At 38.8% G+C, this 20,551-nt stretch overlaps 3 protein-coding genes across 14 annotated transcripts in view; all 3 read right to left on the reverse strand.

The window, feature by feature from the left end:
* Window positions 1-138: 138 nt before the first annotated feature.
* On the reverse strand, window positions 139-1,498 carry LOC108630749 (nitric oxide synthase-interacting protein homolog). The gene is made up of 5 exons (XM_018034221.2): window positions 1,171-1,498; window positions 989-1,100; window positions 528-928; window positions 356-464; window positions 139-293 (listed from the first exon to the last, which is right to left on the reverse strand). The coding sequence occupies exons 1-5, from the start codon at window positions 1,344-1,346 to the stop codon at window positions 222-224; spliced, it is 870 nt and encodes a 289-aa protein (XP_017889710.1). The 5' UTR covers window positions 1,347-1,498; the 3' UTR covers window positions 139-221.
* Window positions 1,499-1,632: 134 nt separating this feature from the next.
* LOC108630750 (protein SREK1IP1) lies at window positions 1,633-2,699 on the reverse strand. Its single transcript, XM_018034222.2, has 2 exons — window positions 2,397-2,699; window positions 1,633-2,323 (listed from the first exon to the last, which is right to left on the reverse strand). The coding sequence occupies exon 2, from the start codon at window positions 2,319-2,321 to the stop codon at window positions 1,875-1,877; it is 447 nt and encodes a 148-aa protein (XP_017889711.1). The 5' UTR covers window positions 2,322-2,323; window positions 2,397-2,699; the 3' UTR covers window positions 1,633-1,874.
* A 196-nt stretch (window positions 2,700-2,895) lies between these two features.
* LOC108630748 (histamine H2 receptor) overlaps window positions 2,896-20,551 on the reverse strand; it is a 76,226-nt gene continuing 58,570 nt past the window's right edge. For all 12 annotated transcript variants that reach the window (XM_026818206.1, XM_018034219.2, XM_018034216.2 and 9 more), the window contains 3 exons: window positions 16,063-16,313; window positions 11,692-11,908; window positions 2,896-9,185 (listed from right to left, as the gene is read on the reverse strand). In XM_026818206.1, the coding sequence (XP_026674007.1) occupies window positions 8,528-9,185; window positions 11,692-11,908; window positions 16,063-16,313 (1,126 nt within the window). In that variant the 3' untranslated portion in view covers window positions 2,896-8,527. The remainder of the gene's footprint in view (window positions 9,186-11,691; window positions 11,909-16,062; window positions 16,314-20,551) is intronic.

The raw sequence follows: 20,551 nt of genomic DNA on the forward strand, positions 1-20,551 counted from the left end.
TATTTTATAATATTGGACTGATTATAGGTGATCACGAAAAGGGCTACAGGACCGAAGGCCGACAGGACCGAAGGCTGACAGGACCGATTGTAATGGCGTCTACAAGCTGAAATCGGTGAGTTTTTACCTTAACACACATTTTATTCGACTAAACAATTTATTAAATCAAAATATAGTTACTATATTACATGTATATAAAATTTCTGAGATATTCATGTAACTTATGCTTGTAATACTGGTCGTTCATGTTTGCCCTCTAAGCAATCATTAACAGCTGAATACCCAGTACCACCCTGAAATCAAATTGATATTAGTATTAGACATTTCACTTGATTATCATACTTTTAATACTTACTCTTTGAAGAGGTATGATATCTGCGTCAGTCAGTTTTGTACTATCCAAGGGATTGATCCAATCCTTCTTTATAATCTTTTCCACACATTCCATTGTGACTACATCACCTCTGAACAAATATTAAATAGTTATTACTTATTAATTAACATAAAAGTGAAATAGGAATACTTACGTAGTTTTTATAACTGCACATGGTACACTGTTACTAAGAATATCAAATGTGATAGGGCACATATATCGTGCTTGTTTAACAATCAAAGACTTTTTATCATCTGGGTCTTTTACTTCGGTAAATTTCACAGGGATGAGGTCCTTTATTTTCAATGGTTTCCCACTGACAGGACAATAAATTGTTTTGTCTGGTTTCTGTAATTTCGTCTCCTTTGCTTCTGGTGTTTTGGAAGGGATCCAAAAACTTGGTAATGTTTTGTCTTTACCATTGCTCATGTTTGAAACCGAAGAGCTTGATTCATTGTTTGCAGTCTGACTTCTGGAAACAATGGTCTTCTCTCCCTTCAAGAAGTTTTGCAATTTCTGTAGCTCTTCATTGGCAGTTTTTTCATTGGACTGTTCCTATGAAACAAAGAGAATTACCAGATTCGAAATAATATTTTAGTAATACTGTGTAGTTACCTGTTCCTGCTGCTTTTGTTTTTCGTATTCCTTCAGTTTCCTCGCATACTCCTTCTTTTTGGTTAGAACATATTCTAGGATCGCTTCTTTATCAAATAAGTACCCATCTTTTCTACGAGTGTGAAATTAACGTGGTAAAATCAGGCAATGAAACAGACGATTGAAACATGAGGTATACTAACGTTATCACAGGGTTTCTGCAAGGTTGCAGTGTCAGGCAACAGCAGTCGAAATCTTTTACGGAATCTTTGCCAACTCTTTGTGTGTTTGTACCGTATCCCGATGCGGATGCATCTTTCTTCTTTTCGTGGTAGGTGTAAACAGCACCAGCTGTACAATTTCTTGCGTGCCGTGTCATGTTTTATTTAATGATCCATTCGTAATCAAGAGAAGCGTACTCTAACCATAGCCCTGAAGAACTGAGTATAAACTGTTTTTATTGATGAAGGGGAGTGAAGCTCTGTCCGTGGCGGGGGAACAGTCAAGTCGTCCATGAGTCTAACCTATTTACTTTTCTCTCGTCTCTTTTAGTATTGCGACTGCGCGAGCAAAACCATGTGCTCTCTTTTGTTGTTTTTCCGAATTCAAATCAATGATTTAATAATTTTCTGACAAGGGTTCTAAGGATTAAAGATAAACATATCTACAGCGTACAGTCACGTATTTCTTTATTTGAACTGAAATGCCTGTTCTTATAATCATGGGACAAAACTATTTTTAATTATCAGAATACATTTACTGTTTAATATAAAATTATATTCGTTCCTTTTACATTTGGAGATTGAAAACAGTTTGTATAAATGTAATTTTATATACTCACTCGCAGACAATACAGTATTATGTACATATTAAATATTTACAATAGCTAGTGATTAGTCAAATGAAATTATCTTTTCTTATCACAATCGCTGTCGGAGGAATCCTTCTTGTGTTTCTTATGCTTTTTATGTTTCAACTTCTTTTTCTTCTTCTTATGTTTATGCTTCTTGTCTTCCTCGCTGGAAGATTCTGACTCTGAGTCACTGTCGCTAGTGTCTGACTTCTTACGCTTCTTAGATTTTTTCTTATTCTTCTTCTCTTTCTTTTTTTTCTTAGCTTCCTGGAGTTTCTTCTTTAGCTCCTTTTCCCGTAGTTCAGTCAAAGGAGTAACATAATTCTCATCACTATCAGAGCTTGTACTGCTAACGTCTAAAACAATCTCTTTGTTCGGGTCCACTTTGATAAAATTACGGCATTGATATGTAAGATGTCCAGCATATCCACATTTCTTGCATGCTGGACGCACGTGCTCTTTATTCTGTGGTATCAGTCTAGAAAGAAATTCTGGATCCATGCCTACAAAATCAAATCCGAAGGAATAAAGATGCTCTGTTAAGAATGCAACACTAACCTCTTATTAAGTGCTTACCTTAAACGTGTGAGATGTTACAAGAAATGGAGTTTCTCAGTCTGTTTCGTTGCCTTTTTAAACACGTGACATGCTCATCATTTTATATAAATGAATAGGTATATGAAATGATATTAGGAACTGTTGTAATTCCAAGCTTTGCTAGGAGCAGTGTGTATTGTTTATAGAGAAATTTCGGTCACAGCGCCGTGCGTTGAGGAACAGTGAAACTTAGTTTTAAATGTCTTTGGCAGTAAGAATATGATAAAAGTAGATTGAAAATGTATAAATAAAATGCAGTGAATAGCTATTTAAAAAGAATTTATAAAACAAGAAACATATCGACATGTAAATAATCTACATCTACTTTTGTCGCTAAAATCTATGCAAACTGAACTACAAACAATTTGTAGTTATGCAAATATCGACATCGACCAATCTAAAAAGCAAGTCCCTTTATTAGAACATTATAAAATCTACACTTACATAGTCGGCGATTGAGTACAATCATGAAATGAAGCAAGGGATTTTTTTTCTGTTTAATTTTTAATAACGCCTAGGCCGGCGCTTGCAAAAGATACATCAATGCGAAATACATTCAGTAAAAAATAAACATATTTGTGTTTCATATCGGTGTACTATCGACTAGCAAGTCTCGCATTGCTTTAAATTATAATTCTGGTAACATCCATCTACTCAGCTAGACTAACACTGATCGTAACTATTCTATCGTCTAACGTTACGTCGCCTTAATCGGTGGTTAAATAATTTATTATCATGGACACTTATTCGGGCACAACATCAATTTTATATGGTTTCCTTTTTTTTGTTTACTTGCTTATCGATTACGTTGCAGCGAGTTATACGTAGTAGAATCATCGTTTCGCACGATGAGAAGCAGACCTCGCTTCAGACACCTTGCTCGACAGTTATACAAGAAAACGAGAGAAACTTTATTGTGAGTTCATGGTCCTCGAAGTTTTAGATATATTATAATAATAGTTCTTGACAATCTCGTCGGGAAAGTCATAAATCTAGCCAGACAGTCGGGCAACGATTCAGAACTTTTTGTTATTATAATGAAATTGAATCAACGTCAGAGGAAGTTTCTGGTTTATTTCTTGCCAATTGCCGATACGATTGTTCTAACAAAATTTTCGTCATATCAAATAGCAGTCTTCTTCCTTGACTACCTGAGAAAACATTTAATTTTAGAAATCGTTCTTCGAGATGTCAAGTACTTACACATGTACATTTATTAGGAGTATCGTAAACGTATCGGTGCACTACATGTCGCGTGCAAACGATTCTTGATGTTCGCGAATATCATTACAAAAGCTCACAGTAACAAAACGCGTGTAATATTTAATAATAATTTAATCGTAGAAATATGTGACGCCGATATGATAGTGACTTAATTAAGACTTCAGCCACGACGCGTAGATCAGTTCTATTCGGGTACCTCTTCGATCAACGAACATTTCGTATGGACATCGTTATGTCCTCGTAAATGCAAACTGCAAAGAAGTTTAATTGAATCGATAATAGAATCTTTTGCACGAAGAAATAATTGGCCTCTCATCGATCTGTTCGAACATCTAACAGAATTACTTGGAGGTAAAGCGAAAAGAAACAATGGGAATGTTGCCTTTGTTATTCATCTTACTTTAAGAGTTACGCTATTTCTATCTGCAATCGAAAGAAAGGAACAATAGCTTTTCAGATTTTCCTTCGGATACGCGTATATTACACAAGTTAGAGAGATACATTCTCTGTTACAAAGTAAGAGTTTGAAAAGTGTACCACTGGACGGACACTGCATAAATTGCTCAGACGAAAAATACAGTAAATATATATTCGAATTTAAAGAGATATGCATATAATTTCTTTTTACGACAAGCGATACGAACACGCATGCAGTGCCTGTCGATTTCTCGTGTTAATTAATTTTCGCTATTTACATCCTTAGATCGCACGTACATTTGATAAGAAGAGTATTCGTGTCGTAATCGTGATTAATACGGTTAATTAATTTCCTTATCTCTACGTGAATAACATTAAATAGAAAATCCACTGTGATATTGGCGAACGAATTGAAATGGGAACGATGAATCATTAATGAACGTAATAATACAGATAACGAGTGACTAGAATAAATGAATCGTTACATTATAATATTATCGTCTTAGACGCGATTTATCTTACGTATACGTATACGGACATTTATGATTTCGTTAAAGGGTCAGCTAGAGTTTCTCTTCAACATAAGTTTCGCGACCGCCGCGCGTTCATCAATTAAAACTAAACAATCACGCTCGTCCAATTTTACCGTTCGAGTCGAAACTTTGTTCGCGGCGAGATTCATTCGAGTCGATAAGAACTCTTCCTCGTTTAATTTCCATTATCGGTTTTGAATCTGAATGGGTAAAACCGGTCGACGCGCAGACGGACTGTATCATCGAAGCTTACGGCGAGTCGGAATAAAAAAAGTGTATAATAAAAAAGTAGCCGGGAAAAGTAGTTACAACAAACTTTTTCCTGGTCCCATTTCTCAAGCATTATCATCGTCATCGGCGTTTCTCATTTCCCCCGGTATTTTCCTTCGGTTCTCCGTATCCGATTTAGAACGGCGAAAGCTTCCGATCGAGTTACCGTAGCCAAGGTTTTGTACTCGTCTGTAATCCGGATTCTCGCAGTACCTTTTACAAAGTTCTTACCGCGCTCCCAGTTTTCAATTTCACTTGTCGAGTAAAAAAATTCTTTTCTGACAAAATCGTTTGGGGATTTGTTTCAAAATAGTATAGTACTTTGGTCCGCGAGACGTTGGTGTCCAATGCAGCATTCCATCCCGAGATAGAATTGTTTTATGAATAATAGAGAAAAAAAAAAGAGCTCCACTGCACGTTCGTTTCGTGTAATAATTTGCAATCGTGTAAAATTGAAAACTGCGCCGCGCCTCGCTACTGAACAATCATACCTAAAAAGTGTGATCACAGATTGACAGAAGGCATGTAACGTACAATATATTATAGATACAGTTAGAAGATACGTCACTGTGGTAATTAGTAACCAATAGAACTCATTACGAAACGAACGGTCTATGTATAACACGTTTCGTCCCTTATTTTAATTACTTTCTTCACTGAACGAAATAGATTACCATTAATCGAAACCATACCGAATATCGTTTCCTACCACGAATCTTTTCTTTTACCAAGAACAAATGAATTTATCGATTAAGAATCCGTGGAAACGAAAACGTTGAATACGTAGCTCCTCTTCACATCTGGTAATATATTTTAAATATCTATCGTACGAACGAGTAACATGTAAATTCTTTAGCCCTTTATAATATTGAAATTCCATAACACGGTATAAGTAGTATTTATTAATTATCTTCTCGTTTCAAGAATAGCGTTTAATATATAATATTAAGATTCAGTCGTATCTGTTTAGTTTTGCTCTTTGCTTCGTACGCTCTATACGCCTTTCTGGTGTTCACAAATTCTACGTTTAGGTATTTGTCCAAAAATGTTCTCTGAAACAGTCTTCGTCGATTTTTTTATGGTATAGCATAGTTCATCGATTGAAAATTAGGACACATTTCTAAATGGTAAAATCTCATGGCCGTTTACATAAGTTTTATAGACGTGTTTCTGTGAACTTGTACTTTTAACATTGATGCCACGTACGGCCTAGTCGATAGAAATAAAATGAATCAACGATATCTGACTTCACGGGACGAGCTGATAGCGTTGAAAGTTACGAAGTAATTGTAGGCACGCAATAAATATCAATTAAACGAATGCAACTGATAGTACAAAGGTACTTCATTTGATAGAAGAACTTTTCAACTAAATTAACTCGTTGAGTAGGAAGTTTCCAACTGTTGGATCTTCTTGGAAAAACTTTGTTCGATTAGTTACGAGCGCAGCTAGATTGCATAATTCGAACAATTAGTTGCAAGAATTTCGTAATTAAATTCGGTCTCATCGATAGTAGATCGAGAGTACCCGCAAAATTAAATGGCGAGACTCTCTTCCTATAGAAACTTGCTTCCTCGATCCATGTTTGAGATATGTTCATATCACTTAAAGAGATGCATCTGATACAGTGTTTTCTCTCATTACTGCAGTTAACTTTATCGCCTGCACGTTTTACGTTTTTGTAATTCTATAAAATCCGATTTTAACATGGTACGAAATATGGGAAGCAGCGTACCGTTGATTTTCTCAGTTAACTTCCAAAAACGTTATTCGTTAATATGCACGCTTTATAATCCGGGTAGATTTAATATCCATTTTGACGATTCGGCGAGTGAAAAATGAAAAATACGGAATTGCATTCGCTCTCCGCGTTCCCTCGTGGAAATTGATTTTCGTTGGAACGGTTTAGCCGCGACGATTTAACTCCGTCACACAGTAGGAACGGCGTGAATCATCTGAATATATACCGGACCCTTCTAAATCTCACCCTTCGAGGCGTTGCAGCGATATTACTTTCGAGCCGTCGAGTGTATTTAGCTACGGTTAATAATTTAACGAGGAATATCTTTCGCTTAAATCGTGTGCGAGACTGAACACTAAAGTGTATCAGTATAAATTACGGCATCAGAATATTCCACGCGAATTCCGTCCACGTGTTATTGAGGTGCCTCGCGCTTTAGATCTTGTCCCTCGATACTTTGCCTAGCTATTACACCGGATAATGCAAGGTATTTCAAGGTGATCCACGCCCGGGAGGCATACCACAGAGATCAACTATTTTTCAATGTACCTGATTACAAGATTTAGTTTTGAAAAAAGAAATTATCGTGATTCACGATCAGACTCAAAGGATCGAGGAGTAGCTTCTTGCAATTTTAATACATCAGGATTAAGAAATTGAATACATTAATGATCTAAAGATACATACTCGCGAAGCGTAAAGCGTTTATTTAAGCCATCAAATCTTAGCACTAATCTTCAAATTAATACAAAACGCTGGCATGTAAAAAAATAGAAAATCTACTGCAAGTCCTTGTAATACGAAACTAAATTTTTGTATTAAATATAAAACTCGCGATTCGATTTGTCTCGAGACCGTTGGATGTGTAATCTACTGTGAGACAGTCGACTCTTGGAAGAATGCAACTGGAAGAAATATGCATATAAGTAGACGGAGGGAAGACTCCTTCAGGACAGTAGACAGGACAATATTCTCCAATGGACGGCGATTGCCCGTTTCAGCGTCAATCGTGATCTCTACCGCGGAACTTCGATGCTCGTTTAGCACCATGGACTGGACAATATTCACATTTAGATAGAAGAAGGGACTATCACACAGAGATGTTTAGTGCCAAAGCGTTAAGTACTTTCCTGCTGAAGAACACTGAAGAACAGGCTTGCTCCGCCTATTAAGCGTGCAATTTTACGGAGTACCTGTTTCGTTTAATAAATGAACGCAGTAATTGGGAGGAAAATTATCTGACTGCAGTTTCGCTGGCTAAAATAATCATCGTTGATAACGGTAGTACAGTAGAACACCTATTATACGAATTTCCAGCGATGTTATCAATTCGCTATTCAAACGGAAACATTGGTTACGGTGCTGATTGCACACGAGTAATTTGGAATCTAATACACCGATGCAACAGATCCGTTGGAACAAACACAGCTTTGTGTAATAGAATGAACATCCCTGATCTGAGTGCATAATCAACAGTGCATGAGACGAAGCTCCTAGCTCCTTCTAATTCGAATAGGAAAGATTCTTCTGTATCGGAAGAAAGAAACAATTTATTTAAATTGTCAGATGTAATCATACGCACAAGCATTTGACAAGAACGGAAACGAAAGAAGTTTTGGACGGTGATCGTCTGTATCAACGAGGATACATTTTGCAAGTACAGCAGGATTTGCTTAGTGCACGCGATTGCCAGACTGCGGATTCTTAAGGAAACTTAGAAAATTATATCTGGATAGGATTTTCCCCAAGCAATAACGATTGCCCTTGTAATTGCAAGAATTCATTTTGTGTTTTCCACAAACCATAAACCGGTTGAATCCGCGGTCGACCTGGCTTTTGAAGCTCTCCGAGGATTTCAACTCATTTAAAGTTGGCTACCGCGTTCCACTAAGCTCGCACCGCTGCGTCCCGATCGTTGGGCATGTTTAGAGCTCGTAAACGTCGCGTCCGTTGGGTCTGCCAACGGGAGGACGAGAGGCGCCAGGACTCGCGTACGAATGGATTATATGAACTCGTAAGCGGACGTCGCTCGCGTTCCGGCCACCCTCGCGCGTACGTCTCGAGAAACTCACCGTGGTCTTGCAGCAACAGTAATGGAAGAGTTTGACATAGGCGCTGCGGAAGTGGCGATCCGCCACGCAGTAGAGAAGATTGTTGAAGCAGGATTTGGACAGGGCGAACCAGGCGAGGTTGTAGAAGACGCGGGCGCTTATCGGTCGGAAAGAGTTGACACATACGACGGTGCCAAATGGTAACCAGAATATAACGAACATCACGCAGCTGTATATGTTCGCCTTGGCCAGCTCGTAGTCCCAGGAGAAGGCTACGGGCGGCTTGTACGAGCCTCTGGTGGCGTGTCTTACGCGAATCACGAGCTTTACGTACAGAAAGCTGATCACCAAAGCCGGCAGACCTACTAGAATCGTCGCGCCGATTATTTGCTCCAAGGCTATGCCGCTGAAGCGTCGACGGCAGAAGTCCGGGCCGACGTCCAGCATGGATTGAAGGACCACCGTCGTTATCGAGATCAACCAAACGGTGATTATTGTCGCTGTCACTCGGGTCGGCGTCAGCGCGGCGTACCTGCAATCAGCGGGGCAACGTGAAAACGGCAATTAAAATCTGTGCAAAAGCGTTTCGGCACTCGACGGCGTTCGAAATTAAATGCCAAAATGCTGTTACGCGTCTCGCTTCTGTTTCACGGTTTTCCAATCTGCCCCGGGAATTATCGGGAAAGCATGGGATTGTTCGAAGTTAATGGACTTGGCGTGCGTAACTTTCGAGACAAAGTCGGCGAGGTAGACCGCGAGGTATCCATGGAATTTCAAGTATTTAACAGCTCGAACGAGCATAGAGACATTATTTAATAGTGGAGTCGCGAGGTTGCTCACATGTCGAGGAGCGGATGCGGGCTCGCAAAACTTCAACCGTGTCGCGTCGGTTAGCAGCAATTTCGCGAAGTCAAGCAACGGGAAACCATCAGTTAGAATGCAAAATTAGGTAGTCGATTCGTGATTTCGCAGCCGGAGAACCGGATCCACGTCAAAGTCAAAGTGTCCGCTGCCAGAACAGATTCCCAACCCGTGCGTCGTTCAATACATTTCACGAATGTGTTCCACGATAACGACCATCGATTATTCTCCGTCGCAACGAGTGACAGACGAGATGCAATAGCAGCGTTGCGAACAGAATTACTATTAGAAAGATTGCCTGCTGTGGTTATACCTAATATTCATTGATGGTCGTTGACGTTCCTGGGTATACATGAAAATTTGACAAAATAGACGGTGAAACGTGTTCCAAACGAATCTATCATAGATAAAAGTGGCGAACGATAAAAAAAGCAGGTATATCTTGATTTGTTCGTAGATGGGCAAAGTCCATTACGATATTAATCTTAAATGTGAATGATGACAGCCGGGTAAAGATCGGAATTGCTGAGCATGCTGCACCTATTAATTTCTCAACTGTATATATTGTTATCCTGCGATAATGTGATTTATCTACTTCGTAAAACGATCGTAAATCTTTCGCAAGCATATCTTCATAAAATTTGATCAAGTAGAAACTACTCTTGCTCTCGTGCTCTTGTACAATACTTACACTGCATCCGCCGCTTCCGTGCATTTCAATTTCTTTCTTTTTTTTCGACACAATAAATACAGTGTCAGGATTTATTCAAGAGAGAGAGTCTCCTGTAAGTAAGAGATGTTGTCGTCTCGGAAGCGACGAAAGAGCTTCGAATAATTCTCTAGGACATAAGCTACACGCGAGGCGGTATTAAAATAAAATCTCCACGACCCCGTAAGCGTGAGTCAAAAAATCCTTTCTAAATTGACTTGGGAAATATTTGAAAAATTCTAAAATTGTCGTGCATCTATATATCGTTTTTTATCGGCAAGCGGGTGCATGCAGGAATTTGTAGATCAGTAACTACCGTATGGCTGTATACGTGCATGGTTCAAAGCTTCTTTCTCTCTCTCTCTCTTCGTGGAAAGCTCTTTAATCCCCGGCGACCGTATTGCCGTTGGCAACAATAGTGCTCGAAATTACGGTCCGTTCTGTTAGTGCTCGGCGAAGCGAAAGGTGTAGCGAATATACTATAGTATACAGAAACGATCGCGCTACGATCCTCTACTTTGCTCCCTTTCCATTTCAACCATTTCGCATGACCACCGTGTCCATTTCAATAATTTTCAATAAGAATTCGATACATCAAGAAAGAATCAGAATTGCCATTAGGAATTATTTTGCACGATCGTTTTTATCGATTCAGTCTGCTCCAATATTAATTAGATCGCTATTAAAATAGATTACCTAAGAGATTAATTAGGAATAAAAAAATTTCACTGGTTAGAGGCATTGTTCATTATAATTCTATGGTTTAGGTCAAACCAACGTTTGTTATGTTCTCAGTTGATTGCGATCGGATCATGAAATAATCGCTTTAACGATTAATCGGATTAGAATGGTATTACATTGAACCGGATTGCCTTCACAGAGATAATACATATGTATATCTTTATGATTGCCTTTCGTATTTTTCACCATTAATTGGAATGATTGGACGTGTTTATTAACAAGAAAGATTAGGGTCTTAGATTCGTTATTAGCGACGACTACGTACTGTTTGTTTCAACTAAAAACCTCTACGATTTACGCAACGGGATAATACGTGTGTATGTATGTATTACATAAAATTTCAAATGAAACGAAGCAAAGAGATATATAAGCGAAAATTGAAAATCGTTCCCAGTTTTAAAAAAAAATTATTATAATCGCTTCGTCCATACCGTTACCTTCGACTCCGTATTTTCTTTTAATATGCATGTAATCAGAGAATCATTCATTCAGCAAGAGTAGGTTGTTCGTTTCCAAGTATTTTTAATATACATGCAAGTCTGCCTTTTCTCGAGTACAAAAAAATAGTAGAAAATATTTCCGTCGTTTTTAATTCGTACGAAACCTTCGAGTGTAACTTGCTCGTAGTCTATCTATCGTACGAAACCATTGTCATTCAAATGAATGGCCGTTCGAGACAATAGTAGGATGCGTAAACCACGCGTATACCGTGAATTATGATCCTTACCTTTCGGGCGGTAGACACAAACGAGTATAATTTTCGGCTGCTATAGTAGCCAGCGTTAGCACCGTGACCAGGAAGCAAAGGGCTTCCAGAGTACATTCGAATCGGCATGTACTCAATGACTCTTCATGCCCGGCTAGTATGACGATTACGGATACTGGTATCACGAGGCCTGTTACCAACAAGTCCGCCAATGCCACGTTAACCAGAAATGCATTTCCTGCAACAGTGAGATTAGTACTTAATCGAAGTCAAAGGGGAACAGTCAAAGTGATCGATTGAACGTTCATGCATCCAAGGATTCTCTGCAATCTGACGAGTCTTAAAATTAAATTACGCAAACGAACGCAACTATGCTTGCATACGAGCATTCTATCAAGTATTATACGGAACGTGATATAAATTATTACGTGTAACGTTGTATCAAATATTTGATATCAAGCATCAGCACAATTATTCTATGAAATGTCGCATCAATTTTGATTACAACATTTATCGCCGGCAGTGTTTCCAAAATTAGCTTTTGGTAATGGATTGTTGAGAGATCGATGCAAGTGTACTGTTTGATTGCCATGTTAAAGGGTTCCTGGGTAGTAAACTGTGCGTTCCGTAAATCAGAAGTTACTCATATCGAGCTAGCTGGCATTCCTAAACTAACTTCTCATTAACTGCTATAATCTGATAGCAGACGTATCGATACCGCGAGCGTGTTAATGATTCGAGTTATGAGCCGTGAACAGGAGATAGTCTCTCGCGTTTCGAGTTTCATACACAGTTTCAGGAAAATTCGCCCTCGAGTTAACGAACTTGAAACGCTAAATGAACTTTATTAGTTCTTATCTAATTGCAAGTATTGCGTCACAGCTCTGTGCAAAACTTGGCTTTCATTCGGTGTTATACGCATTGATACCTTCTTCATAATCTGGATTGATGATTACCAGGCTACGAGTTTGATACAGCTAAGAAAATTGACTGCAATATCTTGCATAACGCTTTCTAATTATTTTAAAGATGAACTTCGAAAGAATCCGCAGTTATTGTGATCTGGGTATTAAATGATAAAAAATGGAAGTTTTGAAGTATCATTCTATACGTACGTAGCGATCTAAAAAATTGAGTTAGGTTTTGTTAGTTGGAATAAAGAGAGGGGAATGATTCGCGTAGCTTTTCCGACACTTCGTCTTCCTGTCAGAGAGATTTTGTCGCTGCGAGCTCTATTGTATTCAATCGTTCTGGAGTACCAACGGCATTCACTGGCCGGTGCGGTGCACGCGGGCAGACCGTGAATACGGGATTTACATTTTTCCTGGATCCGCGAACAAAGTCGAATAAATCTATTGTCGATTCGGGCGACGAGCTCTTTTATGGCGATAGCCATCGATTTGCTTGTTAATGGGTTCAAGTACTCCTGTCCCGTTTCGTTTCGAACCATTACCTACGAGATCCTTATTCCTTGACAATCGCCAATTATCAGAAGTTCATAATTAATTGATATCGGATTCAAATTTTTCTCATTGTTACGAGCCTCTGAGTTTTTTGCATTCAATGTGCATGAGAATGCACAATACTTGAATGACGAAGGGAATTTATACCTAAATTTTTTAAACGTCCTTTATTTCGCGTAATAATTCGCAATACGATTATAATCGAATATTATTTGTACCGGACTAATTGGACTGTGTGAAACGTATCGTATCGCAGTTATATGTTATATCCTGAGGGCTTCCTTGTCCTTCGACAACTGTAAGTGAATCCTAATACTCACGGAAATCGATTTAGCGTAACGGCATTACCACGCGTATAGCGCAGGAGTCGATTGTACTTGAATTAGTCCGCGTACTCGACTCGGTATACCAGCGTTCGTCTCGGGCTAATCCCGAGCAGAGATCTTTGAAATGCGTAAATCTCTTTCGCAATTTCGAATCGATACGTCGTAAATAAATCCGAGTAGAGAAGCAGTAAACAACATTCGTTTCTTCGCAATATGCGTTCACTTTTAATGTTCTCGTGCATCGCAGCGTTTCCATCTTCTGTATATTCTTTTAATTGTTATGAGAAAACGAATAGCATTTTTTTTTTTAGTACGGCTGAGTTATCTCTGTGTTTTAACGACGTTCTGATACTTTTTTATGATATGATACGGTTCTGAGCAGGTGCTTTTATTTCGAAATGGAATACATTTGCCAAGGGTGTTATCGATTATGTGAAATAACATAGTGTATGGTAGGCTCTGGTACTAAAAGTGGTCGTAAGGCAGGATTCCCGGGTCTGATTCTCGTTACAGGATACGTATGTTTATTGGTATTGGTATTGCCGCTGAATCGTTGTAGATCGGATGGATGGTCTCTTTCCCAGTTACAAGCAAGCCGATGATTACGGTCTCGGGGTGTCGCTCGAAGAGTTGCGTAAGAGCAAGTTTATAGTCGAGGTAATGCTGGAAACGAGACGAAATTTTCCTGCTGAGTCGCTACGGGAACTTCGAATTATTTACGTCCCTATCAAGATTCACGTGCAACGAAGTACCGGTGACAATCTTTCGTGGAAGCGTTTCCTCGTCGAAAGTTTCCCATCCCTCCGGTGGGCGGGTAACCGGAAACGAACAGAAGTAGATTGTACTGGCACGAAACAGGTCGTAAAAGAAAGAAATTTTTCAAACTCGTTCCCGAAGTAATTAAAAAGACAATTCACCTTTCTACAGATATTCTTATACGAAGTTTCATTGATCTCGTTTCATCTTCCATTCGAGTTGTATTCATTTTTATTCGACAAAGAACTTTTCCATCCAATACGAAGCGTTAATTGATGGAATCGATCAATAATCATTTCGTAAATTATCACTGATTCATTTCGTGTTTTACTGTTCTGGCGTGTTTAAGGATGTATTGGCTAGACAGTCAATCCCAAAAGTTTATGCACTTTAGAAACGCATTTTTTAAAAAGAAATCAGACGTCGGAAGAACATTGCTAATAATAAACAACAAAAAAAAAATTTTCGATTTTTCTGAGATTTTTCCAAGGGGTACCCCTTCAATTTCTTCCAAATTTTCGTTTTTGGCCAATAACTTCCAAACCGTTGGACATACGGAAAAATTGCATCACATCTTTCTTGTAGAGGACGACGAGATCTACAATTTCCATGTAAAATTTTTTCGCTAGCGTCAGTAGTTTACGAGTTATTTGCAAAAAACTGTTTTTTCGTTTTTCGTCAATAACTCGTAAACTATTAATGCTAGCGACAAACTTTTATACAGAAATTGTAGATCTCGTCGTCCTCTACAAGAAAGATCTTATGCAATTTTCCCGTAGGACCAACGGTTTAGGAGTTATTGAAGAAAAATGAAATTTTTCGTCAAAAGTTCGCCGTTTCGACGGTGGAATGGTCGGATTTTGTCAACATCAATAAAATGCCAAATAATCATACGTAACTCGTTAAATATCGAAGTTAGAAGGAAAATAACTTTTATTTGAAGCATTTTTCGCAATTTTGAAAAAAAATATTTTCGTCAGCGTCAATACTTAATTGGATATTTCCTTCTGTACTTTTTAGCATGTAGCTATTTATTATTAGCATTGTTCTTTCGACGTCTGATTTCTTTTTAATCATAGGAAATGCGTTTTTCTAAGGTACATAAACTTATGGGATTGACTGTATAGCCAATACATCTTTAAATATTTCGAGCGATGAAACGTTTACCATCGTAGCCGTTGGTAGTATTTTTGTGTTGCCAGTGGACAGTCCTTTTAAGAATGTCGTTAGAATGTTAAAAAGAGATAGCGGCTTCCGTTACCACAATGGTTGTCCGTATCTGTTCAATAAATATCAAGGAAGAGAGGTCTTTGGTTATCTTGGACAACGAAAATAGAAGAATCACAGAGCGCTTCCTTCCTTGGTATTATCCTTCGCGACGCCATATCCATGCGTAAGAGAGGCTTTTGTCCTTTTGCACGCGGTACCGAGCAAAAGGGATCTTTTCGCGAATGGGGATAAAAAGGAACGATTTTACAGAAGAGCTTTGGATGAGACGAATATCTGCTTCCTTTGTCACGTACTTCTCTACTATTTACGAGAATCTAGGTGTTTCCGCAAGCATTAAATTAACAGAAATTGATTTAAAGGATTTGAGATAGATGGATTTAAGAGATGGTAGATATTTCATATCTCTGGTTTGGTGTACATTTTTCCAAACAATTTTTAATTCTATCTATAGAAATAACATTTGTTTAAGTACAAATAGCATTACATTAGAATAGCTCTGCTATAATGTTTTGAACATCATTGAACGGTAGTATCTCAGCTTGCTTTCATCAGGCAATATGCTTTGACGAGATTTCGCGGTAGTAATATAAATAGTAAAAGTAAATGACGAGGGTTACCTCGTTTCTTGAGTTGATCTTCTACCACGATGGCGGATATCATGAAGACGTTGCCGACGCTCCCTGCTACGGACATCGATGTTAACAAAAGTAATCTGCCCACCCTTGACCAAGTAGAGGACAGGGTGACCGGAGAAATATCAAGGTCGGCGTCTAGCGGATCTTCCATTCTCATCTCGGACTCGGTGGCTATAATTGCGGTCAAAGTACTCGTTGCACTCGCGTAGGTCGCTGTCGCGTTCATTCTGAAACTGTAGAGGGACGGGGCCATTAACTGGAATAGCGAAACCACGAACAGTTTATCCCGAGACTCTGTGGTAATTGTCGGTGTCCAACTTTGAACGCAAAAAAATAAAGGAGGAGGCGTTATATTCGCGACATAAAAATTGTTGCAACAGTTTTTAATTAAAAACGGGGAAGAGTTTGCCCGTTAATAAAAATAAATATATTGCTAAACAGTTTCCGTATTGCGACGAGCAGCTGTTCCGAGCCGGTTAAGAAGCAGTTTACCATTTAATGGCCAAACGGGGTGACGGGAACTTGTTCTTCCAGTTCGTCACGTGTGTCGAGCATTAAACTGAATTCTGCCGAAGAATCGTCAATGAGATACTCGAGTTACGGTAGAGTTCGACTCTAATTATATCCTCTTCTCGCGTTCGAAACGTGATTACGCGTAGGTAATCAAAATTGATTTCGCTTGTTAATAATACAATGCTCGATGTTGTTAACAAGCTACTAGTTTGCAATCGTTTTCGTTATTACCTGGACTGTTAATTTCCGGGTAATTTACGTGCATACATTTCATAGAAAACTAGCAAGAGGTCCAATTAGCTACAGAAATTAATTCAGAGTGAAAGCATGCAAAACGGTGAGGTCTATAATTGCACATTCACACCAAAGCATGGTACTAAAAAGGTATGGTACAGCAGGTGTACTAAAAAGTACCTACAAAATGTACATGTTAATTAATTCTACTTCAATCAAATATAAATCGATGTAATTATTAAATTGGCGATTTTATACTCTTATAGAAAAATAGTATTCTTAAGCCATATTCGTCCCGAAACGAAGAAATCTTCGTGTATTTAACAAAAGTGACGAAGTTTGAAAGCGCATGAAAAATTAATAACAAAATTATAGGAACGTTCCTATTTGTTCTGTCCCCGTTTTATGGGTACACAGTTGAACGAACGATGGATCGAGCATTGTTTCACGTTTCTCCTCGTATCTTATTTCTCTTTATCCGTTATATCGACACGGTCCATGCTCGTGGAGCTCGTGGGAACAAAACGTTTGCTAAAAATTGGAACAATTCTGTAAACACGGACGGGCCGTTCGCGCGGTGACTTTTTTCGGCGAAACTCGACGAGGCCAGTTTTAAAAAAAACAAAGGGTGTGCAATTACGATGCACGTTGCGATGCAAATTTATTTCGTGAATTTCCGGGACAGAGCAACCCAGGTTTCGCTCGTTCTTTTTCTCATCGATCGTGGTTGTACAAACATGTTCTCCCGCGCTTTGAATAATTGATTTTGTTATAGAGACAAACCTTTGCTGGTAACGTGGGGAATTCTGCGACCTTTTTATTACGAGTAATTAAATACTTATGTGATCTAATTAGAAATATTGCAACGTCCATCCTAGTTTCGATATTTTAAACACTTTCATACGTGTAATAGGTATTTAAGTTCTCCGATAATTTGTCAAGGTTTTCTGCCGCGTAATCAACCTAATGAATGAAGTTGTCCCACAAATTAGTAATATAGAGTTTACAAGCGTCACGCGAAAGAAGAAATTAATTACTTGGTTGTGAGACCAGTTGATTTTACGCTGGTCATAAAGTTTGAAGTGGGAAAAAGAAAGTGGAGAAATCGCGGTTTAAACACGGTTGTCGTGAGAGCAGGGAGAGTAAGCGATTTCGGCGTGTATATCGAGTCGGATTATTAGCCCGGGGGTCTGCTAAGATTAAAGCTGACGCGCTGACAAGCCTAATTGCAAGCTATTGGAATCAGCCGCTATTACCAAAGACGGCCAAATGTTTTAATAATCGTTCCCCGGTATCGTTTTACGGTGCATCTCATCGCGTCATAAATTTCAGGGCTCGTTAAGCTGCAATAAAACCACGTTCGAGTTTAACGGCGACGCGCATTTTATTATAGCGATCCGTCCCACGTTCGTTAACGGATATTCTGTTTACCTCGATAAGAATACGGTTCATTGATTTTGAAGAGACACGAATTTCTTTCGATTCTGTTCAAATGATATTCACGCGTAGGAGAATACCTCGTTTCATTGAATATCACGTGTAATGTTACAGCCAGTTTGAATTCGTTCAATTTAGAGACCGTGATGTTCGCTTATTGTTAGTCGGGATCAATTGAATCAAATTTTATTGTCAAAGGGTTGAAACGCGGGTTGGATTCGAGACGTGTGTCGCTCAAATATTCATCTCGCTTTATTCCAAGGAACTCGATTTTGTAAGGATTGGTTTACACTTCACAGGAAACCTCTAACAGTACAGTGTCGCAGGTTTTTCTTACGCAATATCCAGTTTCATGGGATCGATGATGAGCTGGGTATACGGATACAACGGCGTAATTGATCGCATTCTTTCCATTCACATATCGTTTTCACTCCTTCCGTGACTGCCCATTATAAATTCAATCGCCTAATATGAAAAATGGAATTTCCTTTCATCCTGTGAACTTTTATAAACCATGCGCATGATTGAAACTGTTCGTATCATGCAATAAATATAATAATTTATATTCTGAAATATCTGGTGGCGAGTATTCTCTGGTACTCATGACCACAAGTTCAACTGGGCGTTTAAATGTAACGCGATTGAAGGGGAACTCCGCAATTTTTATAGAACACGTCATTGCGCTTGTTCGAGGTAAGTCGAAAGAATGGAAAGTTGTCGAAGCAAGACGTTATGATATCGACGCGTAGTTTCACCCTTGCTCTCCCAGCGAAATCAATTACCATGAAACTTGGGAATCTTTTGGAATAAGTGTCGTTCGAATTTTATAGCTAACTTCCAAGTATTGACACCTCGGTGCCAAGTCGCGAATCGTAAAAGTTCTCGAGTAAAAAGAAGACTCTCTCCCGCATGCTTATGGTCGCGTTGCAAGTGAAATGTTTAAGAAATATCGAGCCTTTTTCACTGTTTCATAACGTCCTCTCCTTTATCTTCCAATATGCGTATAATGAAAGCACAATATGTTCGTAATGCGCGCGTAATCTATTTTGAAGCCGTGGCCCGGATAGGATGGGATTGATCCAAATTGACGTGCAGCTGAATAATAAGGGTAGTCGCCGTGTGTTAGGAACAAACATTATGCTGCAGGATTATCGCTGATATTATAATTAATGCTGGTACAGCGCATCTGGTCAGCCCAGAGCAAACATTTAGGAGATCATCAACTAACGTTTTGCAAGACCTTTCACGTATACAATTCCATTCATATAATATCGTTATCTTTAATGGAACATAAAAATTGTATTTCACGTACGAATTTTATACGCGCAGTCGTTGCTCGATCTTCGCTTTTTCCCCTGCCCATTCTTTCTCGCTTGTTTTATGGTAACGTGACTCAATATGGAGCCAGTCTCCATTTTTTATTGTGCTTTTATTTCCGATCCCGCGACGTACGAGCGGTCCGACGAATTTCTTTCTCGGAAAAATTTGCATCGTTAATTTTCGTCAGTGAACCGGAAAGCATAAAAAAATATAGCCGGTGCACTTGACGGGCTCGATTCTTCATCCGGGCTAGTGCAACGCGGTCGCGCTGTGATACTTCTCGTATCCACGTGGAAAAGTGGCGAAAAAACAAAGGAAATGAGCGACCAGGGCTCCGTTGGACATTTTTTCACTGCAGACAATTTCTAATGAGAACTAATGTCAACGAGCTTTCATATTCCTTGATTATTCAGTACCGCGTTTTCCAAAGCTTCATAAAGTCGAAACAAGGGTGGTTATTTGCAAATATTTTATTTTACGGTCGGAGTATCTCGAAAGGACTGAAGATCTTTTTTTCTCGGAATTCCGGAAAATGCTTTAAGTAAAAATTATAGATACTGCTATTATTTACAAAAATGGTCTTATACAATTTGTTTCTATCTCGAATACTTCAGAAGTACTTAATTAATTTCGTCCATACTTCTTAACCAGTGGAATTTATCGGCTAAATGCCCTCCTCATTTACATACTCTATACTCTACTTTGTCGAGATATGACTGAGACTTGGATAAATATTATAGCTCTTCCGTTCCGTAACTTTGGTCTTGCTATCGCGTCAGAAGGTACATTTCACATAATATGAAAGTTTCTGACGATTATAAAAACTGCCATTGGTCGAGATCGAAGTACGTAGGAGAGTTCTGTATCGAGGAGCTGGGAAATGGTGATAACGGTTTAGGTAATGAAGCTGGTCGATGTCAATGGTTTCCCAGAGGATTAAAGGGTTCACAGACGATAGGGTGTCTGG

Source organism: Ceratina calcarata, unplaced genomic scaffold (genome assembly GCF_001652005.2).
Source record: "Ceratina calcarata isolate Rehan_Ccalc_2016 unplaced genomic scaffold, ASM165200v1 scaffold78.2, whole genome shotgun sequence".
NCBI classification, from domain to species: domain Eukaryota; kingdom Metazoa; phylum Arthropoda; class Insecta; order Hymenoptera; family Apidae; genus Ceratina; species Ceratina calcarata.

Bases quoted from the DNA above. Each gene is read 5' to 3' on its own strand.
- LOC108630749 (XM_018034221.2), bottom strand. From the start codon at position 1,346: ATGACACGGCACGCAAGAAATTGTACAGCTGGTGCTGTTTACACCTAC. The intron at 929-988 runs GTAACTACACAG...TTTGTTTCATAG, and splicing joins AACAAAAGCAGCAGGAACAG to GAACAGTCCAATGAAAAAAC. The intron at 294-355 runs GTAAGTATTAAA...ATTTGATTTCAG, and splicing joins ATATCATACCTCTTCAAAGA to GGTGGTACTGGGTATTCAGC.
- LOC108630750 (XM_018034222.2), bottom strand. From the start codon at position 2,321: ATGGATCCAGAATTTCTTTCTAGACTGATACCACAGAATAAAGAGCAC.